The 22,312-nt window shown below is 63.0% G+C and overlaps 1 protein-coding gene across 4 annotated transcripts in view; it reads left to right on the top strand.

Moving 5' to 3' along the window:
* Nucleotides 1–22,312, top strand: part of SMOC2 (SPARC related modular calcium binding 2) — a 65,952-nt gene that overhangs the window by 7,628 nt on the left and 36,012 nt on the right. For 2 of the 4 annotated variants that reach the window (XM_070417320.1, XM_070417319.1), the window contains exons 2-4: nt 13,520–13,691; nt 17,504–17,610; nt 18,344–18,443. In XM_070417320.1, the coding sequence (XP_070273421.1) occupies nt 13,520–13,691; nt 17,504–17,610; nt 18,344–18,443 (379 nt within the window). The remainder of the gene's footprint in view (nt 1–13,519; nt 13,692–17,503; nt 17,611–18,343; nt 18,444–22,312) is intronic. The other 2 variants (XM_070417322.1, XM_070417321.1) reach the window with 1 other exon arrangement.

The raw sequence follows: 22,312 nt of genomic DNA, 5'->3' as shown, positions 1-22,312 counted from the left end.
CAAGCCGGCCCTGTCCGGCCCCCTTCCCACAAGCCGGCCCTGTCCGGCCCCCTTCCCACAAGCTGGCCCTGTCCGGCCCCCTTCCCCACAGACAGGCCCTGTCCGGCCCCCCTTCCCCACAAGCTGGCTGTCCTCCGCCTGGGGGACTGAGGCCGAGAGCCTCCTCCCTCTCGGACCCTCCCCGCCAGTGCTGCTGGGTCAGGGCGGCCCTCAGTCCTGGCCTCGGGCACCGGCGTGCGGCTGCCCCCGGCCCTGAGAGCTTCCTGAGCCGAGATCCCAGCGAGCCGGGCCCTGGGCAGCTGCTGCCTGAGGTCTGAGCCCCGGGGGACACGGGTGCTGTGTCCAACCCCTTCGCCCCGGGCGGGGCACCCCCTGAGGTGTGAGCACCGTCCGTCTTCTGCGACTGGGCGGCCGCAACTCCCCTGAGGACAGTGAGCCCCTCTCCCAGGAGCGGACACTTGGGTGAACCCACTCACTGCCCGACTGACCCTCCTGCCCCCACCTCCCAGTCAGCAGCTTGGAGACCATCAATAAAATGCTGCATTGGGTCCGGCCGCCTGGCTCAGGGGGCTGAACATCCACCTAGGAACCAGGAGGTCACAGTTCGATTCCCGGTCGGGGCACAGGCCCGGGCTGCGGGCTCCATTCCCAGGGTGGGGCGTGCAGGAGGCAGCCGATCCATGATTCTCTTTCATCACTGATGTTTCTCTCTCTCTCTCTCTCTCTCTCTCTCTCTTCTCTCTCTTTCTCTCTCTCTCTCTCCCTCTCTCTTCCTCTGAAATCAATGAAATTATATTGAAAAAATAAACATAAAATAAATGCTGCATTCAACTCCCAAGTACATGTTACTGTGAATCTCGGTTTAAAACCTTTCCACCAACCCAACGATAGACACTTGGTGGTCCGGCCCCTCCCACCCTGGGGCGCAGGCCCTGCCCGGACACACACCTCCTCCGGGACAGGGCGGCTGTGGCTGGGACGGCTCGCCCTCGGCTCCTCTCCGAAGCGCGTGCCTGCTCCCGCGATGGTATCTCCCCTGCCCTCGCACCTGCCGGCGGCGGGTGGTGTCGTGGGCGGGTGTGGCTGGGGTTCTGGAGGCACCTGGGGGTAAGGAAGGTGAGCAAGGCTCCAACCTGAACCTACACGCCTGAGCCGTGCCGCTGCCCCGGTCCCGACGTGCTCGCGCGATCAGCCCTCATTCTTACAAGATGGATCTCGTCGGGGGGGTTGCCAGGGACAGATCCTGCTTCCCATTCAGAGATAGAATCTGGGTGGGGCCGCGGTCCCGCCTCTGCTCTCCTGGCGGCTCTCCCACCTGGACGCCCCTGAGCACAGGTGCCGAGGCCCAGCCAGGTGGGTGAGGGGGCGCCCCCTCCTGGGTGGGGACTGCGGGTGATCACCGGAGGGGCGCCCGAGAGCGGCCGGCCCCTCCTTGGGGGACAGGGGCTCCAGGGAGGGGTTCAGGGTCAGTGCCCCGTCCAGGCTCCCACCACCTGGGAGACAAAAAGGACCCTGGCCCTGCCACTCGGCGTGGGTTCGGGCATCAGCGAACTCCCGGCTTCAAAGACGTGACTCTGAGGCAGAGATGCTAAATCGGGGACAGGAAACCGGGGACCCTCCGCCTCCCAGCGCCTCGATGTGGAAGCCTGGGGGTGCGAGTGCCATCAGGGCTGGGGCTCAGCGGGGGAGAGCTGGGACCTGTGGAGTGACCGCGGCCAGTGGCTCTGTGGGAGGCGTGGCTTCCTGTGTGTCTGCGGAATTCACTGTGTTCCAGCCACTCCAGACGGAGGGCCGCCGACAGAACGCAGCAGCCCCGGCAGTGCTGGTGTCAGCGCAGCCCCTCTTTCTGAGTCGTTCCCGCGTCCTCACCCCCCAGCACGAGGGGCCCGGAGGGCACGGCCGGCTCCCAGGAAGTAGGTAAACAAAGTCACATCCTTCCCTCGGGCATCTGCACTGCTCACAGGGGCCAGGGGACATCAGTGGAGGGACATGGGATCTCTGGGTGCTAGGGCAGCTGGGGGGGGTTCTGCCAGAGAGCATCTGGGGAGGGAGGAGCCTCCTGAGGGTGCTGGCGGGTGTGGGGGTGAAGGGCTAAGGGCAGGTGGGTGGGCATCAAGGGGGGCCTCCCAGGTGTCAGAGCAGGGGACAGGCTCCTGGTGCAGCCGTGATGTGGGGGTGCAGACAGGCTCCTGGTGCAGCTGTGATGTGGGGGTGCAGACAGGCCCCGGTGCAGCTGTATGTGGGGGTGCAGACAGGCCCTGGTGCAGCTGTATGTGGGGGTGCAGACAGGCTCCTGGTGCAGCCGTGATGTGGGGGCGCAGACAGGCCCCGGTGCAGCTGTATCTGGGGGTGCAGACAGGCTCCTGGTGCAGCTGTGATGTGGGGGTGCAGACAGGCTCCTGGTGCAGCCGTGATGTGGGGGTGCAGACAGGCTCCTGGTGCAGCCGTGATGTGGGGGTGCAGACAGGCCCCGGTGCAGCTGTATCTGGGGGTGCAGACAGGCTCCTGGTGCAGCTGTGATGTGGGGGTGCAGACAGGCTCCTGGTGCAGCCGTGATGTGGGGGCGCAGACAGGCTCCTGGTGCAGCCGTGATGTGGGGGTGCAGACAGGCTCCTGGTGCAGCCGTGATGTGGGGGTGCAGACAGGCCCCGGTGCAGCTGTATCTGGGGGTGCAGACAGGCTCCTGGTGCAGCTGTGATGTGGGGGTGCAGACAGGCTCCTGGTGCAGCCGTGATGTGGGGGCGCAGACAGGCCCCGGTGCAGCTGTATGTGGGGGTGCAGACAGGCCCCGGTACAGCTGTATGTGGGGGTGCAGACAGGCCCCGGTGCAGCCGTGATGTGGGGGTGCAGACAGGCCCCGGTGCAGCTGTATCTGGGGGTGCAGACAGGCTCCTGGTGCAGCCGTGATGTGGGGATGCAGACAGGCTCCTGGTGCAGCCGTGATGTGGGGGTGCAGACAGGCTCCTGGTGCAGCCATGATGTGGGGGTGCAGACAGGCCGCTGGTGGGGGGAACTGGCCCTGGACCGGCCACAGCCACTGCCGGGGCCCCTCGGTGCTGCCCCCGCGCCTCCTGGGCTCACACGGAGCACGAGCCAGCTTCACTCCGGTGAGGAGCTGGGCGGCTCCGGTCACCGCACGCAGGAGGGACGCGTGTGGGACCAGCTGTCAAACGGTCCAGTGACTGAGCGCTCAGAACCCAGCCCCAGGTCCCACACCCCCCAGCGTGGCCCACGCAGCCGCACTCGTGTCCCGGCGCTGGACTGGGTCCCAGCAGACGCACCCGCGGGCTGTGCTCCCCACCAGGAGGGCCCTACCCCTCGGCTCAGCCCGCAGAGGGGGACGTGAGGCACTGGCTGGGGTCCCCGAGCACCACCTCGCTTCCCGCGCAGCCGCCACAGGAACCTCCTCCCAGCTGCCCGCTGCGTCGTTTCCAGGGGTTGGGGTTTTGCAGACGCTGTCTCCAGGGACACGTTGACCCCACAACTAGCCACTCACCCTCCGGCCGGGACACCAGCAAGTCCGAGGGCCGCCCCCAGTGACCAGGAAACCGGCACAATTTCACCTGCTTCTGCCCGGTAGCTCCGTGCGATGCCGGGCGGCAGCCGCTCGCAGGGACTGAGTGTTAGGAGTGGGACACAGACGCTCCTAGGCGGAGACCAGGAGGGGGACAGGCCACCGCAGCTGCCACACGACCTTCCCACCGCCCCTGTGCTCCGTCGCCCTGACTCTCAGAGAAACAACAACAGGAGACACGGAGCTCGTGAGTCTGTTACAAGGTTTGCATTTAATGCTCTGATTTCAAAGAAACTCACAGACGAGGCCCAACATCTGCAGCCCATGCGGGTCCCGGGAAAGCAGCCCCTCTGTCCCTACACCAGCGGCCTGTCTGCACCCCCACATCACGGCTGCACCAGGAGCCTGTCTGCACCCCCACATCACGGCTGCACCAGGAGCCTGTCTGCACCCCCAGATACAGCTGCACCGGGGCCTGTCTACACCCCCACATCACGGCTGCACCGGGGCCTGTCTGCACCCCCACATACAGCTGCACCAGGGCCTGTCTGCACCCCCACATACAGCTGCACCGGGGCCTGTCTGCGCCCCCACATCACGGCTGCACCAGGAGCCTGTCTGCGCCCCCACATCACGGCTGCACCAGGAGCCTGTCTGCGCCCCCACATCACGGCTGCACCAGGAGCCTGTCTGTGCCCCCACATCACGGCTGCACCAGACCTCCTGACAGTGGCTGTGGCCAGTCCAGGGCCAGTCCTCCCTGATGTTGGACCTCCTTGGTGGTGGCCCCGTGTGGACAGGGCAGGTTGGGGCCCCTCCCACACCCACTCCCTCGGGCTGCGGCCTGGCTCCCTGCCAGCGCTGCTCCAGGACACAGGGACTTTGGGAGGCGGGTCCCCTGGGCCCTGCACCATGGCTTTAGTGCACAGAGCCCTTCATGGGGCGCACCAGCGAGCGCCCCGCTTTCACGGGCTCTCAGACGTGGGGGAGGGGGGTATGGAGGGGGGGACACCGGGACATGGGGGAAGGCTCGCTGGCTTTCAGGAGGGAGCCTTAGGATTTGGGGCGCTGTTACTGTCCATGGGGGGGTCTTCCGTCCAGGCAGGTGAGCTGCGTGGGGAGGCAGCTGTTCTCGGTGGGTGGGCCAGGGAGGGAGAGGGTGGGGGCTCACGCCCACGTGGGGGAGGCCCGGCCTAGGCTGTGTGCGAGGCGGGGAGCAGGCCTGACCGTCCTATTTCTGCCGGTGAGATGCACAGGAAGGAAAAATAAAGCCAGGGCAGCAGGAACCCCGGCAGGGCCAGGGGCCGTGCGCACGCGTGGGAAGCGCTGTTCCCCGGCCTCACGCCGGTCTGCGCATTCCTGCCGGTGGCACGGAGCCCAGCAGGGCCCGGCCCGGGGTCCTCGGTCCTCCCGAGACCTCCACGCCACGTCCACTCCGGCTGCTGTCCCACCTGGCGCCTGCGTCTCTGGCCCCCACAGGTGTCCAGGGGGATGTGTAAACACGAGCGAAAGCCCAGTGCAGCCTCGGGGCGCAGTCCCCCCTCTTCGCTGCAGGAATCCCGGCTGCAAAGCACCCGGCGCCCCTGGCCCCTGCATCGCCACCGTCCGGGGCGGGGTCCCCGGAGCCGAGGGCGGGTGGCTGACGGTGGTGACAGGTGGCGCTCGCGTGGCGCTCGCTGAGCCGTAATTACTTGATCCGTGTTTTGCCTCTGGGCCGCCTTGTAATTACAGTGACCGGAGCGTCACGGGTAAACACGCGGCGTGCCAGCTCCTGACCACACGCACGTGGCGGACGTCCTCCGGGCCGCAGAGGGTGATGACACGCCTCAGGGCCGTCCCAGCGCCGGGGGGCAGGGGGAGGGGGCGGGGGGGGTGCAGAGCCTCCCGGCGGGTCCTGCGCCCGCCTGGGCCGGACCATCAGGGTACGTTCTTTGGGCCCTGAGGTCGCCCAGGCCCCGTGCACTTTGCTGTTTGGGCAGCAGAGATCTGAGGGTCAGGTGTGCAGGGAAGTTCCTCTGGGCAGCAGCTTGGCTCCATTTATTTTTTATTTTTAAAAATATGTTTTTATTGATTTTTTTAGAGAGAGGAAGGGGAGAGAGAGTGGTAGAAACATTTGTGATGAGAGAGAATCACTGATCGACCGGCTGCCTCCTGCATGCCCCCCACTGGGGATGGAGCCCACAACCCGGGCCTGTGCCCTGACCGACTCGAACCCTAACCTCCTGGTTCATAGGTCGACGCTCAACCATGAGCCACGCGGGCCCGGCTCAGCTCCATTTAGAGTCAGCGCAGGTTTGCAAATGAGGAACAAAACCGAGACTCGAGCCTCAGGGACCCCGATGTCGGGTCAGAGGCCCCTGGATTCGCGGGCTGGGATCCCTCGGGGACAGGAAGGGCAGCCCGGGACAGCCTGGACCGGAACCACCGGCTGCATCTGGAGGGAACGTTCTGGAAACAGATACGATCTTCCAATTAGTCACCCCTGGGATGCAGCACTGTGAGCTCACCTCCAAGGAAGGAACATGGGACACCGTCGCGGGCGCCCCAGGCGGGCGGAGGGCTGTGTTTCGGGGGGAGGCCGGTGTGCTGGGCCCGGGTCAGGGCGGGGATGTTGGCTGATGTTTCTCCCTCGTCTCGTCTCTGAATCATGTCCGCCCAGGGGCTGGCGTTTCCGTCATGTTGACTCACCCACACTCAACTCGCTGAAAATTTGAATGATTTAAATGCATCTTTTGATTTATTGTCAATAAGGTGAAGTTCACTTTGATTGACTGGTACTCCAGATTTCTCAGACTTACATGCACCCTCGAATGAAGGTTAACGTGTTAGGACGTGTACCCCTGGGAGTCGAGGGGTTTGCAGGGCTGCAGGGCCTCTCAGTCCACGGGAAGCCCGAGCCGGGCAGCGGGCAGCGGGCGCGCAGCCCACGTGGCCACCAGCCTCCTGCCATCCTTCTCTGCTCACTCCATGTTTAAAGGGCATTTAAAAAATATTCCTATATAATAAAAGGCAATATGCAAATCAACCAAACGGCGGAACAACCGATCGCTATGACGCGCACTGACCACCAGGGGGCAGACGCCCAATGCAGGAGCTGCCCCCTGGTGGTCAGTGTGCTCCCATAGGGAGAGCGTCGCTCAGCCACAAGCCCGGCTGATGGCTGGCAAGCACAGCGGCGGTCCTCCGCAGCAGTGATAAGGATGTCAGACGGCGGCTTAGGCCTGCTCCCCAGGTGGGCCTAAGCTGTCAGTTGGACATCCCCCGAGGGCTCCCAGACTGCTAAAGGGCGCAAGCTGGGCTGAGGGGACCCCCGCCCCCAAGTGCATGAATGTTGTGCACCAGGCCTCTAGTGTGTGTATGTGTATATATATATATTTATTGATTGATTTCAGAGAGGAAGGGAGAGGGAGAGAGAGAGAGAGAAACATCAATGATGAGAGAGAATATGATCGGCTGCCTCCTGCATGCCCCACACTGGGAATTGAGCCCGCAACCGGGGCATGTACCCTGACTGGGCATCAAATTGTGACCTCCTGGTTCATGAGTCGATGCTCAATCAGTGAGCCACACTGGCCGGGACTAAAGGGCATTTAATGCCCGATTTCAACAAAACGATTTCCGCATCCAACCCTCTGTGATGTCTCACATTTATTATTTTGGCTGAAACATGTTAGTAGACACCAGCATCCCTTTTTAAAACTAAAGATGCAAAATACTGTGAGTGTCGCTGTGGGCGTCCGTGGCTCAGACGCTGCTGAGTGAGAACCGTGGCGGTAGGAGCCCTGCGGGGGTGTCCACAGGAGACCCCAGGGCCCTGGCTGCCGACTCTGCCAGGCCGGGGGGCCCTGGGGTCAGGCCTGGGTTGCTCAGGCTGTGTCCCTGGATTTCCCATCTCCTCCTCTGATAGCCGCTCGGGGCCGCCCGTAGCGTCCCTTCCGCAGTGATGAGCTGTCACTGCCTCCCCCAGATCCGCCGAGGCTGTGGTCCAGCGCCATTTCCGACGAATTATTTCCGTCATGGAGGGCGAGATGGGAAGGAGCAGGGCCCTGTGGGATCATCAGCAAGTGACGGGCTCGGCAGGAATCCCTGTCATGAGCATTCCACTCGTTTCCCGTGTCCCGCACACGCCCTCTGCACGCGGTGCAGGGAGCGGGAGCCACACGCGTCGGTCGTGATGTTCCCACCCCCCTGGCCACACCTTCAGGTGTTTAGTACCGAGCTTGTGGGCTGTGACGCCCAGAGACCCCTGAGGGCTGTGCCGGCGACGTCACCCACCCGCCCGGGAGCAGGTGTCTGGGGCAGTCGTGTGCTGAAGAGGAATGAGAGCATAAAACACCAGAGAGCGGAATCCAAGTCAAGTCGTGTGTGCCGTGACCAGACGCCCGAGGGCACCTCACCAGCCCCAGGTGAAATAAACCGCTGTGCGTCCCCGGGATGCGTGGGCGTGGCCAGGACGGCGTCCCACCCAGGCTGGGGCAGTGTCACCGTGGGCCGCGGGCCGGACAGACGACACCAGACACGGCACATCTCTAAGCTGCATCTGCTCATGGAAAACACCTGATTTTAAATACCTTCCGTTCCTCAAAAGTGGCCTTTCTCAATGACCTGGGTCTGGTCGGTGCCGAATGTCTCGAGGTGAGGCAGCCAGCACCCATCGGAGCCACCGCCGCGCTGGCCTCCCTCCGAACCGGGTCAGGACCCACAAATGGAGTCGGTTCTGCTCGGCCGATGCGGTTCAGTGGCTGAGCGTCGACCTACGAAGCAAGAGGTCACCGGTTTGATTCCCGGTCAGGGCACATGCCCAGGTTTCGGGCTCGATCCCCAGGGGGGGCGTGCAGGAGGCAGCGATCCATGATTCTCTCTCCCTTTCTCTCTGAAATCAATAAAAACATATTAAAACAAGGAAGGCTACGCTGTCGGAAGGTGGAGATGTGTTCAGACGTGACCTCAGTGAAGGACCGTGACCTGAGTGCCCGTCTTTCTTGGTGTGAATCTCTTAGGTACAGTGGTTCTTAACCTTCTGGCCCTTTAAATACAGTTCCTCATGCTGTGCCCCAACCATAAAATTATTTCCGTTGCTACTTCATAACTGTCATGTTACTATTGTTATAAATCGTCATGTAAATATCTGATCTGCAGGATGGGCTTAGGCGACCCCAGTGAAAGGGTCGTCCGACCGCCAAAGGGGTCGAGACCCACAGGTTGAGAACTGCTGCTCCAAAGGAGGGACGATCCCGGAGCCACCGGGCAGCTCCTCAGAAATGAGGCTCCGAATATGAAGACGGCGCCATCTCGGGGACACGTCCCTGCAGCGTCACCACTTACACACGTCAGTTCGGCGTGTTAATACCAAATGTTTGGGGTAGCAGTGACACCGGTCGGTTAAAATGAGCTTAGACGGGAGTTGGTCATGTGGGTATAACCCCCCCAGGAAGGTGTGTGAGCCCTGAAGCCCTCCTTCCTGTGGGGTGGCAGGTGGGGTGGCAGGTGGGTGGCAGGTGGGTGGCAGGTGGGGTGGCAGGTGGGTGGCAGGTGGGTGGCAGGTGGGTGGCAGGTGGGGAACCGATTTCGCTGCCTGTCCCCTGGCTCTTTCCTGCGTCCCCATCCCCGTGGTCGCTGTGTCCGTTGGTTCTCGCCGTTCGGAGTTTTTGACGTGAACCCCTGGAGGAGTTGCTGCTCACAGCACGTACCTGCATCCTGTGTGTAGCCGTGATTTCTGCGTGTCAGAGTGTGGGCTCCGTGAGTTTGGAATACCAGGTGGTGGGGTCGTTCTGACGCCTGGAACCGTCGGAAACGGACATGTTGCCTGCGTTCCCACCCCCGACCGCACGGCCGGGGCTGAGTCCTGGCGCGTTTGTGGAGGCACTGGATGTCATCAAGGGTAGTTCCCTGATTCTGAGTGAGTTGATTCTTTATGAAACAGCGCGGTGCGGGGTGTGGAGCCGGGGGGCTGGGCCCGCGGGTGTCGTGTGACCCGCCTCGCACTCCGATTGGGGATTCAGGCTGCGGACGGGGTGCTAATCCACTGAGCAAAGAAGGAAAGGTGGGCCAGGTGCCCCTCTTCTTCCCGCGGCTGCTTCTCTGGACTCCAGGCCTCGCTGCCGTTTCTCGGCACCTCCTGCAGCTCTCCCGGGCCAGAGCCCACTGCCCTCTGGGTGATAAAGAAAGAGCTGGACGTGGCCTCTGGTCCCCCATCGCTGTCAGGGACGGGGCGCCGTGTGTCCCGGGAGTGGCAGGGTCTTGTCTGCTTAGGACTCACCTGGGTTCCTGGGCCGGGGAGCCCCAGACTGGAGCAGCCCCCTGGATCCCAGAACCCAGCACCGAGTGGGCAGGGACCCCGGGGACAAACAGGACATTGGCTCCCCGCCCCCCACCCCCGAGGCTCTCCGGGAATTGAGGGAGAGTCAGCTCGGCCAGGATCTGGCATTGCCCCAGGCTCCCAAATCCTGGTGCCCCTGGCCACGTGTTTAAGGCCACGCAGGACCCGTGCCTGCCACGCGGACTCGCCCCTGCTGGGCTGTTTCTCCGCGTGACACTTGGACCGGGGGTGTCTCGGATCAGGGACGGGCTGTGCCCCCTGCTCCCCACTGTCCGTTCTGGGCCGGGGCTCCCTGAGGGCTGCGGGTGCCTCTCAAGGATTCTCGTCCCTGACACTGACTGATGGCCCGGGCGGCGTGTCCCACTAAGCCGTGGGCGTGGAGGCGGGTCCAGCGCCGGCCTCTCCCCTGGGAAGGTGACTGCTCCTGGCGCCTCGCTGCAGCATCTCGTGGACACGGAGGGCGTGCCCGGCGCCCGGAGCTCCGCCGAGGAGCAGCGTGAACAGGCGCGGCGTGCACGCTGTCCGAGGTTCACGGGGACACGGGGAGTGTTTGGTGACGCTGTGGTTTGGAGAAGCCCCGTGGCGACGGGCGGGCGGGTCTGTGCCCCCACAGGGGCTGCGTGACTGACGGCGAGGGCCCCCCACGCCCCCGCCTGCACACGCCCCCTCCCCCTGTGCTGTCTCAGGTGCCCGCTCAGCTCTGCGGGCGGCTCTGCCCGGGGCAGCGGGCTCGGGCGTCTCCTCTCCTGTCCCCCGATCCCTCCGGCCCTCACCCACCGCTTCTCTCTGGCCTGTGGACCCCGCCGCCCGCAGTCCCCTGGGGGTCCCCCCAATCCTCTTACTCCCTCTGCAGAAGCCGAGGGCTCTCCCCTGTAATTAAGGGATTTCTCTTTTCTGTGTAATTAAAGGTGTGAGTTCCCAGGCGTTAAGGGGAAAGACGGTCTTTTCTCAGCGTTGTTTTGTCAGCGCTGTAGCCACGGACGGGCTCTCACGGTTCCTGTGCAACTGTTCCTTTAAAACTCGGGGTGTAGGAGCTAGTTTAGGAGGTTCCCCCGGAATTCCAGCTCATAGATGGCAGAGCCCGGGAGACCGATGCGCCCCCACCCGCCCGGGCTCCACACAGGCGCCCCGAGAGCCGAGACGCAGCCGGGGACCAGCAGCGGAGCGTCGCTCTCCCCGAACTTCTATGAATTGAGGCGCGAACCCCTTGCCCAGCTGTGGTGTCTGTGCCGGGCGGGAGGGTTTAGATCGGTGTGTGCTCCGGGCCCCAGGGCCGGGGTGAAGCGCCATCACAGGTGCCCCAGCCGGCCTCCGCCTCCGCCTCCGCCTCCGCCTCCGCCTCTGCCTCTGCCCTGAGACACCCGTGGGGAGACGCACAGACGGGGCCGCGGGCTCTGCCTGTCGCCTGGGAGGGTGCAGACACCCGGGGAGGTGTCGGTGACAGGGGCCAGGCGCCGCGGCAGGGAGTGCATCTCGGAGATTGCGCCTGTGGCTCGGGGTGATGTGACCTCAAGGTGGGGAGGTGGGGGGGGCGGGGGGGGGGGAGGAGGCGCTGTGCAGAGAGGCTGCCCCAGGGCCGCAGGCCTTGCCGTCTCGTCTCCTCGCATAACACGCTGTCGGGGAGCGTGAAGCATCTGTGTCCTGCGTCGCCCAAGGTGACAGGGTGGCCTTTGCACTTCAGACGAAGTCGGCGGAGCCAGCAGGAGTCAAAGCCCGAGTGGAGCTGGGGACGGGAACAGAGGCGCTGAGCCCTGACGCCCAGCCCTCGTCCATGCCACTTCCCAGGCTTCCTCCCCAAAATGCTCCCGTGGGGGTCCTGGAGCAGGAAGACCCGGCCGTGCAGGGCAGAGCGGGGAGTAGGACCGGGTCCCAGGTGCTGGTTGGGTGCCAGCTGCATCGCAGACAAGCTGGTGACTTCCGGGAGCCTGGTCTCTCAGTGGTCGCGTGAGGCAGCTGGGCTTGGGGTCCTCCAGGAACCTCTGTCTCCTCCTCAGTGCCTGTGAGCTCCTCCCACCTGCCCTCGGGCTCCCACAGGTTCCGTCTGAAGGGCCAGCTCTGCATGGCCCAGGCCGTGGTCACAGGGCGAGGGAGGCTGGCTTCCCTCCACAGGTGTCTCACTTGGGGGGCAGTGTCAGTGTTTGGAGGACACGAGGAGGGAGCTGAGCGTCTCCTCTGGGCCCCCTCTTTTCTCCAGGTCCCTCTGCACTCGCCCTAGTCAGTGAGCATGCACCCCGCAGTGGAGGGGAGAGCAGGGTTCTCGCTGCCTCCAGGATGTTCCATTGCACGTGGGTCCCTGCCCACCTGGGTCCCCTGCACGTTTGCTGTCCCTCCTGGCAGGGGTGGGGGTGGCGGTGGGGGTGAGGGGAGGGAGGACTAGGCCTGCAGTGGGAGCACGTGCAGAGGTCTGGGAGTTGGGTGGGTGGGGAGCACCATCTGTTGGCCAGGAAGTGCTGTGTGGGAGCTGGCAGCTGGGCCCAGGCCTCTGGGGGGACACTGTTAGATCTGAGGGGTATGTGGGGGATAAGGAGGAGCCGGGCAAGGACAGGGAACCTGGGGTATCCTCAGGACTGGGGAGCATGGGGGGCCCTGGGCAGGGTCTGTGGGGGACATAGGCCAGCCCAAGAGCCATCAGGCCTCCACAGAAACCGCTTCCCTGGGCCTGGGCGATGGTTCAGAAACTAGAGGCCTGGTGCACGAAATTTGTGCACGTGGGGAGGGGGGTCCCTCAGCCCAGCCTGCACCCTCTCACAGTCTGGGAGCCTCCGGGGGATGTCCGAGCAGTCAGTCGGACATCCTTGGAGCTTCTGGGGAGGCGGGAGAGGCTCCCGCCACCGCTGCTGTGCTCGTCAGCTGTGGGTCCCGCTTCTGGCACACTGACCACCAGGGCGCAGCTCCTGCATTGAGCATCTGCCCCCTGGTGGTCAGTGCATGGCATATCGACCGGCCATTCTGCCGTTCAGTTGATTTGCATATTAGCCTTTTATTATATAGGATAGGAACCTAATTCAGGCGATATGCATGCAGGGCCCAGGTCACGGGGGCCCTGTGGGGCCATTTCATTGGGGGACCCACCTCCCGATTTCCTCACCGACTCCTCACCTCCCAGATGAGGGCAGCGCAGGGTGAGTGGGGAGTGACTGGCAATGAATTCACAGACTCCGAAGCAAGGCCCCCCCCCCGCCCCGCCCCGTTCAGACGGAAGGTAAAGGGCGCACTGGCCTCTGTGAGATGGGGCGGGTTCACACGCTGCTCAGCTTCTGCGATTCAGCACCAAACGCGGGCGTAGAGAATGGTCGGTTTCCGAGACTTAGAAAACAGGCGACGGCCAAGAATGCGTAGGTCTCCCTGGTGTGTCCGGCCACGGCTCCCAGACATCAGTGGCCTCAGGTCACCGTCTGCTCTCCGCTGCTCTGCCGAAAGCATTTCTTTAAAAAATATGTGCATATTTATTTATGTCAGAGAGGAAGGGAGAGGGAGGGAGAGAGACATCAAGGATGAGAGAGAATCATGGATCGGCTGCCTCCTGCAGGCCCCACACTGGGGATGGAGCCCACAACCCAGGCATGTGCCCTGACTGGGAATCGCACCCTGACCTCCTGTTCACAGGTCGACGCTCAGCCACGGGCCCCGCTGGCCGGGCTGCAAGCGTTTCTTCAGGTCGATCTGCTTCTCTTCTCCTCCTGCAGTTTTTGCGAGTCGATCAAGATAAGGACAAGGACTGCAGCCTGGACTGCGGGGGCTCCCCCCAGAAGCCGGTCTGTGCGTCGGACGGGAGGACCTTCCTGTCCCGTTGCGAGTTCCAGCGTGCCAAGTGCAAGGACCCGCAGCTGGAGATCGCGTACCGGGGCAACTGCAAAGGTAAGCCGTCCGCGCACACGCGCCTCGCAGCGCCGGGCGGTCCCACGGGAGTTGGTCCCACGGGAGTCGGTACCATGGGAGTCAGTGCCATGAGAGTCAGTACCACGGGACCGCCACGCCGTGCGCTTTAGTCCCCCCGCCGCTGCATTGTCGGGAGGGACTCGAGATGTAAGTCTGTGAACATTTCAGATCAGTGGGAAGAAGAGCGATTTCCATGACTCGAGACAGAGTCCTTTGATAGGTTCGTGCTCGCTAACCGCTAGCCCACACTGGCCGGGGAAGGAGGGCGGCTGGGACGAGCTGCTGTCCCTGGGATGGGAGCCTCAGGGAACGGCCACTGAACGTGAGGCCAGTGAGGCCCAGAGCTAACGGGAAGGGCACAGCCAGCGTTGAGAATCCAAAACCATCAGGGCCCGAGGCTACGGACACGCGTGCACCGTGACCCTAGAACTCAAAGGGAAAGGCGTCCAGGCACAGACGCCCACATGGCCCATGAGCCGCTCACAGGCCCTGAGCCCCGCAGGCACCACAGGGAGGCGGGGGTGGGGCGGGGTTTCCTTGGAGTGATGGAAGCTCTGGTTCCACGCGTGGTGGACGCCCTGAGGCCACCGAGTCCCACGCTCTCAGATGGTCACGACGACGGTTTGAGGTTTTGTGTCGTGGATCCCAGGGGAAAAATGACGGGGCTTGTGTTGTGAGGATTTAATTTTCAAACCGTTAAAAACAAAGTGTCCAAAAAGAAAAACAAACAAAAAACCCACAAGGTGTCCAGGGTCCAGCCTCAGCCAGACCAGGAGCCGTGAAGGCCGGCTGCGCCTCCCTCCGACCACAGCCCGGCGTGAGGGAGCTCGTTCAGGCGGCCCCCAGGGGCGGCGAGGAGCCGTGAACTCTGTCCTGTTTGCAGAGAGCCGTGGGGATGCAGGGGGATGACGCCATGGGAGGCTGTGCGGATGCTGCGATTTCTGTAGGGAGGGCGCTGGTTTAGTCTCGCGCAGGAGCAGGTCAGCCAGTCGCCAGCTTAAAGTCAAGGACGGGCCTGGCGGGCGGGGCTCAGAGGGTGAGCGCGGACCCATGAACCGGGAGGTCACAGTGTGAGTCCTGGTCCGGGCACACGCCCGGGTTGCGGGCTCAGCCCCTAGCGTGGGGCGAGCAGGAGGCAGCAGATCGGTGATTCTCTCTCAACATTGACGTTTCTACCTCCCTCTCCCTTCCTCTCTGAAATCAATAAAAATATATTAAAGAAATAAAGCTAAGGAGAGGAGGGGGCTCTGCTGAGGGCCCCGCCGTGGGCTGCCCCGTGACCCGGAGTGGATGGCGCAGGGGCAAACTGGCCGAGCCTGCGGCCTCACGTCACGTGTCCTGACCACGCCAGAGAGAGTAACACGACACAGCAGCACCGGGCGGTGTGAGCAGTTCTGAGGGAAACCGCCTTGTGTTTTGCATGTTTCAGCAGAATCGGCCGGGAGGGCCGTCCAGGCTCCTGGCCGCAGGCCGTGGCCGGTGCTGAGTCAGCACATCTGGAAGGGGGACCAGGGCAGGGGCGGGGCCGCCAGCTCCACCCGCAGGCCTGGACCCGGGGGCGACCGACGGGCCGCAGGGCCTCGTGGGCCTGGTTCCCCGCCTGCATCATCGCCCGCAGCAGCCGGGAACCTGGGACTTCGCGCCCGGCACGCGGGGCTGCGGGTTCGAGAGCTCCCGCCCGCGGCAGAAGTGCTGGTGTCTTTAAAAGGTCCACACCCCACGCTGGGAACGGCCGGCCCCTTGGGTTTGGAAAATGGATGCTTTCTGCTTGTTCCACGAGAGTTCAAACGCTGGGCACAATTTGTAACTCCATCCGCCACACGGGGCCCTGGCCAGCGGGGCCCACTTCTCCCTTTAGACAGTCAGACCGCAGGCTGCCCTAAAACAGGAGGACGGGGCCCAGCAAAGCAGTGATTTCCGCAGCTAAAACACAGAGCGCAGTAAAACCACACGTGCGAGGCGGCCGCCGGCCCAGCGTGCACCAGGAAGGAGGCCTGAGCCCTGGCGTTTCTGCAGCAGGAGGCCCCTAGGGACCAGCCTGTCGGGGGTGGGGGGCGCAGCCGGGCTGCCCACCTCCGGCAGGGTCTGCGCGCAGCTCAGGGACGCCCGGAGCTACCAGAAGCCCCCCGGCCGGGCTGCTGCTGGGATGGCACCTCCTCGCAGCCGGCAGTTTAACTGCCAGGCAATGAGACGGTCACCACTGGAGCCGCTGGGCAGTGGCGCGTTGGAGAAGCAGGTCCAGACAACTGGTTATTTAAGTCTGGAAACACTTAAGACAACTTGGGGAAACCATTCTTTTCAAGTTTTAAAATTCAAATGGGCTCCAGGGTTTGGGGGGCCCAGGGAAGGAAACCAGCGCTTGTGAGGGTGTCCAGGGCGCGAGGACCGGGAGGCCGCGTGGGGACGTCTGGCCTCTCCGCGCCGGAGGCTCCTTGGCCACTGGCCGGGTCGGGAAAGGAGGGGCCCTGGGTAGCGGCCGTCTCGCCCCTCGAATCCTCTCCCTGGGGTCTGGCACCAGCACCAGGATGGCCTCCCTTCCTGCCGGCAGGAGCCTAGGGCAGACGCGCAGCCGTGGGGCGAGGCGGGCCTTGTGGGGCCGCAGGCCTCCCTTACTGGGCACCCAGGACCCCCACAGTCCGTCCTGCTGACTCCTCCCCTAATCCGTGGGCAGAGCAGGGTTGGGGGGCTGAAATGTTTTCTTCTCTTTCCGTGTCATTTTGCATTAGTTTCCGGTGCCCGGCATTGCCGTTAGACAACCAGATACTTTGCAGAGTCGCCGATGTTTCCAGGCCCGCCGGGCACAGGCGTAGTTATGGCAACATCACCGTGTCTGCTCCGTGTGCTGTGCACCCCCCACTAGGGTGTAGCCAGCGACCTGTAGGCCTCCGTGGACGACACGGAACCACCAGCATCCGAGAGGAAACGCGGGTGGAGCGTCGCGGACATTTCTCAGCAGCACTGTTTCTGTTGGCGCTTCTAGACTTTTCCTTTTCACTCGTTTGCTGAGTCCCAGGGTTTCTTCCTGAGGAGCACAGCCCCGCGGCTGTGCCTCGGACCCTGTCTGAGCAGCATTTTTAAAAAATGTATTTGTATTGATTTCAGAGAGGAAGGGAGAGGGAGAGTTAGAAGCATCAATGATGAGAGAGAATCACGGATGGGCTGCCTCCTGCACGCCCCACACTGGGATCCAGCCCACAGCCCGGGCCTGTGCCTGACCTCCTGGTTCACAGGTCGACGCTCAACCACTGAGCCACCTGGCCGGCCGGTGTCGCGGCTTTGAGGCCGGGGCAGGCTGGACGGAGGCACTCACTGCTGGGCGGTGGAAGGAGGCGGAGCTTGGCATCGCTCCGAGGTCCTAGGAAACGCAGACACAGAGCAGAGAGGCCCAGTGGTGCCCCCGATGGTGTTTCCGGGCAGGTGACCTGGACCCCGCTGTGGGCCAGCACGTCCCAGCCCCCGGGAGCCCCCGAGCCCCCTCCCTCCCGCTGGGCCTGTGGACTGGACCCCGTGGGCTCCGGCTGGACCACAGCTGTGTTCCCTCATTGGCCGTGAGGCAGGTCCTGAGTCACCGGGACGAGCCAGTAACCCTCTCCCAGCCTCTGCCCCGGCTCCTTAGTGTCGAGAGGACCCGACTCGGAGCAGCCAGCCTCTCGCTGGTGACCTGCGGTGGCCACTTGCCCGCCCAGCGGAGGTGGCTGCCCCGCGCCGTCGCGCCCGCGTCTCCACGCGCCTGTGTCTCTGGCGTTGCCTCTTCCTGGTGTGTAACCGCGCTGCTCTGCTCCCGCCTGCAGACGTGTCCCGGTGTGTGGCCGAGCGGAAGTACACGCAGGAGCAGGCGAGGAAAGAGTTCCAGCAGGTGTTCATCCCGGAGTGCAGCGAGGACGGCACCTACAGCCAGGTACATGCTCTACAGCCAGGTACACGCTCTATAGCCGGTACACGCTCTATAGCAGATACACGCTCTACAGCCATGTACACGCTCTATACCAGGTACACGCTCTACAGCAGGTACACGCTCTACAGCAGGTACACGATCTACAGCCGTGTACACGCTCTACAGCCATGTACACGCTCTACAGCAGGTACACGCTCTACAGCCATGTACACGCTCTATACCAGGTACACGCTCTACAGCAGGTACACGCTCTACAGCAGGTACACGCTCTACAGCCGTGTACACGCTCTACAGCCATGTACACGCTCTACAGCAGGTACACGCTCTACAGCAGGTACACGCTCTACAGCCATGTACACGCTCTATACCAGGTACACGCTCTACAGCAGGTACACGCTCTACAGCAGGTACACGCTCTACAGCCATGTACACGCTCTACAGCAGGTACACGCTCTACAGCCGGTACACGCTCTACAGCAGGTACACGCTCTATACCAGGTACACGCTCTACAGCAGGTACACGCTCTACAGCCAGGTACACGCTCTACAGCCGGTACACACTCTACAGCCGGTACACGCTCTACAGCAGGTACATGCTGTACAGCAGGTACACACTCTACAGCCATGTACACGTGTGTGCGCGGGATCCGGGTCGGGCACCCCTCTCGCACTGGGGGTCAGGGGAGCCGCCTGTGTGGTGAGGCCCCGCCCTGACACCGAGTCCTGTCGCCTCCAGGTGCAGTGCCACAGCTACACGGGATACTGCTGGTGCGTCACGCCCAACGGGAGGCCCATCAGCGGCACCGCCGTGGCCCACAAGACGCCCCGGTGCCCGGGTAGGTCTGTGGTCGCTGACGGGAGCCTCCTGACCCCGTTGGCTCCTTTCTGAGCCTCTCGCCTGTGTTTGCTTATAATCCCAGGAAACTCCGTGTCAGGCCCTCATGGGGAGTCTCTGGAAGGAGGGTGTCACTGGACAACCCTAAGGTATTCTGAACCCTCTCTTCTTAAGACAGTTCCCGACGGAAGGCCGGCCCACACCACGCAGGCCCGGGGTCTGGGCTGCGGAGTGTTTCAGAATAACTGCGAGGACTTCCGTCCCCGGTGGGAAGGACCAAATAGTTTCTTTGGCAAAAACAAACAAACAAACAAGGCGTCTCTGGTTTGTGTATATTTTTGCAAAGGAAAAGCGGTCGTTGTCAGCGCCCTGTCAGTGGCTCTTGGCTATGTCTATTACTCACCACAGGGCTCGGCCTCTGAGTGTAGCAACGCTGCCCGGGAGCAACCTGTACAGTCGTCTGTTTTCCGTTAATTTTACCAAAAACCTTATCTGTGACGCGACTGCTTTCATGTGACAACGGCCTGCAGCCTTCTATGTCGATGAATGTTTGAGGACACCGATCAGATCATCTGTTAAGTTTCATGGTGGCCCCCGCTGGTGTGGCTCAGTGGATAGAGCGTTGGCCTGCAGACCGAAGGGTCCCGGGTTCGATTCCAGTCACGGGCACGTACCTCGGTTGTGGGCTCCTCCCCGACCCAGACACACGCAGGAGGCAACCAATTGATGTATTTCTCTCACGTTGATGTTTCTGTCTTCCCCCCTCTCTCCCTAAAACCAATGGAAACACATCCCCGGGTGAGGATGAACAAAAAAGGGAAGTTTCGTGGTCTGTGCCTCCAACCCAAGGTTAGGTCTCCTAAAACAGGCAAACACTTCCCTATAGCCCAGCAACATCTTCCTGCTGTTTCTCGTGAATTGTGGGAACATTTGTACGTGGAGTTTCCTTTCAGACGGATTTTCTATTTGGAGGGCGGGCGGTTACAGTTAGAAAGTCTGTCCGATGCCGACGTCCACGGGGGAGGGGCCAGGACCGGGCTGCCGGCTGCCGGGACGATGACACCGTCATTAGCGGGAACTCGCAACCTGACACCCGGTGGCTGGTGGCCACTCGCAAGCCCCGGGGGTGCACTGCGTGGAGGGAAAACAGAGTTATTTTTAAAACCTGTTTTGTCACCCAAGACCTAAAATTGGCTGAAAAAATATTTTTAGTGAGCGAACCCTGCACCTAATAACTCTTTTACGAACTCGGGAAGTAAGTGAGAAAGGAAAAATGACACGCTAAGCCGGCCCGTGTGTTCCCCGGCCTGGAGACACCGTCACACGCTGGCCGCACGCCATCCGCAGGGCGGCCCCCTCACTCCCCTCGCGGAGGAGCCGTGCCGTGTCGGCTTCTGCGGTTTCAGTGACAGCGTCTGAGAGACTAGAGCAGTGATGGCGAACCTTTTGAGCTCGGCGTGTCAGCATTTTGAAAAACCCTAACTTAACTCTGGTGCCGTGTCACATATAGAAATGTTTTGATATTTGCAACCATAGTAAAACAAAGATGTATATTTTTGATATTTATTTTATATATTTAAATGCCATTTAACAAAAATCAACCAAAAGAATGAGTTCGCGTGTCACCTCTGACACGCGTGTCATAGGTTCGCCGTCACTGGACTGGCGTGTCCCAGACTCTCCCAGAGACTCTCCCAGAGCTCGGCCGAGGTTCACATCCCCAGCCCCTGCTCTGCTCGGGGAGCCGGCCCTCGCCCTGTCCACTCGCCTGTCTTTCTGGCGCCAGCAGCATCTTGCTGGATGGAAACGCCCCGTTTTCCTGGCCCGGGATGGTTTGGGTCTAGGTGACGGTGTTGGGAGAGAGTTCTGTCTCCTGGCTGCACAGTCTGCTCCGTCGTGTGGGAAAGGCTGTTCGGAGGAGCCAGGGTCCGAGGTTGGGTGCGGACCGGGCGCTCCCCTGACCCTGCCCTCCGTGTGTGTGCGTGTGTGTTCATGCGTTGCGTGGCCGCACTTCCATGGCATGGGTTCGTGGCTGAGACCCGCTTATTGGCGTGGCAGGGTCAGCTCACACCTGTTGGTACTAACACACTCCGCGCCTCTCCCTCAGGATTGTGGGAAATTCCATACGTCGGTGCCTTCACTCTGCAGGAATCTGCGCGTGGAGGGCGGGCGCGGTGTCAGGAGCCCTCGTGAGCCTGTGGCGGGTGGTGGTTGTGGAGGAAGCGCTGACGGGTCAGGGCGAGTGGGGAGGGTTAAGCACACAACTGCACGAGGAGTTTATGACAAACTGTCATGCGCTTCACGGTTTCCCAGCCGTAGGCAGCCTCACACACAGCGCAGAGAAGCCGGCGATCGGACACCCTTTGGGGCGGTGGGCGTGGCGGGTGCCATCAGTCACAGCTGTGCAGGCTTTCATCTGCTGACCCCAGGGCCGCAGTGTCCGGGCCCCTCTGCACCCCCTCTGTGCACCCCTCCCTGCACCCCCTCCGTGCACCCTTCCCCGCACCTCTCCCTGCACCCCTCCCTGAACCTCCTCCCTGCACCTCCTCCCTGCACCTCCTGCACCCCCTCCCTGCACCCTCTCCCTGCATCCTATCCCTGCACCCTCCACACCCCCTCCCTGCACCTCCTCCCCGCACCTCCTCCCCGCACCCCCTCCGTGCACCCTTCCCCGCACCTCTCCCTGCACCCCTCCCCGAACCTCCTCCCTGCACCTCCTCCCTGCACCCCTCCCTGCACCTCCTCCCTGTACCCCCTGCACCCTCCCCTTGCACCCCTCCCTGCATCCTATCCCTGCACCCTCCACACCCCCTCCCTGCACCTCCTCCCTGCACCTCCTGCACCCCCTCCGTGCACCCTCTCCCCGCACCTCCTCCCTGCACCTCCTCCCTGTACCCCCTGCACCCTCCCCTTGCACCCCTCCCTGCATCCTATCCCTGCACCCTCTGCACCACCTCCTTGCACCCCTCCCTGCACCCCCTCCCTTCCCCGGTGAGTTAGCTGGTGCTTAGTATGGCTCAGTGGCACTACCCACCTCTGCCCAGGACGGGGGTGGGTCCCAGGGTGGGTCCCAGGTCATTCACACAGGAACTGTCACTGCTCAATGGCTGCCTTTTGTCCTGGAGTTTATACCGTGGAGGCCGTGGAGCCCATGGAAGGACGGGCTATAACAACTGAAAAATCAGAAAAAGAGATTTCAAATTTAGCCACAAATCGTACCTGCCCCTCAGGATGTGCACCTGTGTGTGTGGTGAGCTCACAGGGATGCGGAGGCAGGCCCCGCAGGAGGCACAGACCCCTTCTCGCGGACTCGGGGGGGGGGGGGGGCCAGGACGGGGGGGGGAGCCCCGTCCTGTCCCGCTGCCTCCTCGCTTCTCCTGGAAGGTCCTCCAGGGGAGGGTCTGAGTTTGAGCCGTTCCTGCCAAGCACCCAGCTCCCCTTCAGCACTAAGAACAATGAGCTGTGAGGTGGGGGCTCTCAGCCCAGGGCGACCGCGTCGAGGCTGGACCGTGTGGTTCCTGTGATGGTGAGACGCCCTCAGCGGGAACGTGGGGGGCGCAGGTTGATGACCCAAGGCCTGGGAATTCCGTGGGCGCCTGGGGCCACACGTGAGGTGGGGGCGGGGCGGGGGGAGAGCAGGGGCTGGGCCCAGGGTGGGGCCTCGGCCCCGCAGCTCCCTCGTTACGGAGAGGGGGAGCGCTAACTCAGGACCTTACAGCGCAGGAAGGAAACACGCCAGGGGCCTGTTGGCCAGTGACCGGGTCAGCAGGGTCTCCAGACACAGGAGGGCCGGCTCTCAGGGTGAGGCCGGGAACGTGTTCACCCAGACGCCTTGCAGCAGAGGCCGCGGGAATGGGTCTGCTCATCCCG

This window comes from Myotis yumanensis, unplaced genomic scaffold (genome assembly GCF_028538775.1).
Source record: "Myotis yumanensis isolate MYYU_CA2020_CCGP unplaced genomic scaffold, mMyoYum1.0.hap1 SCAF_6, whole genome shotgun sequence".
Taxonomy (NCBI): Eukaryota; Metazoa; Chordata; class Mammalia; order Chiroptera; family Vespertilionidae; genus Myotis; species Myotis yumanensis.
This window is presented reverse-complemented; position numbering and strand designations above follow the sequence as displayed.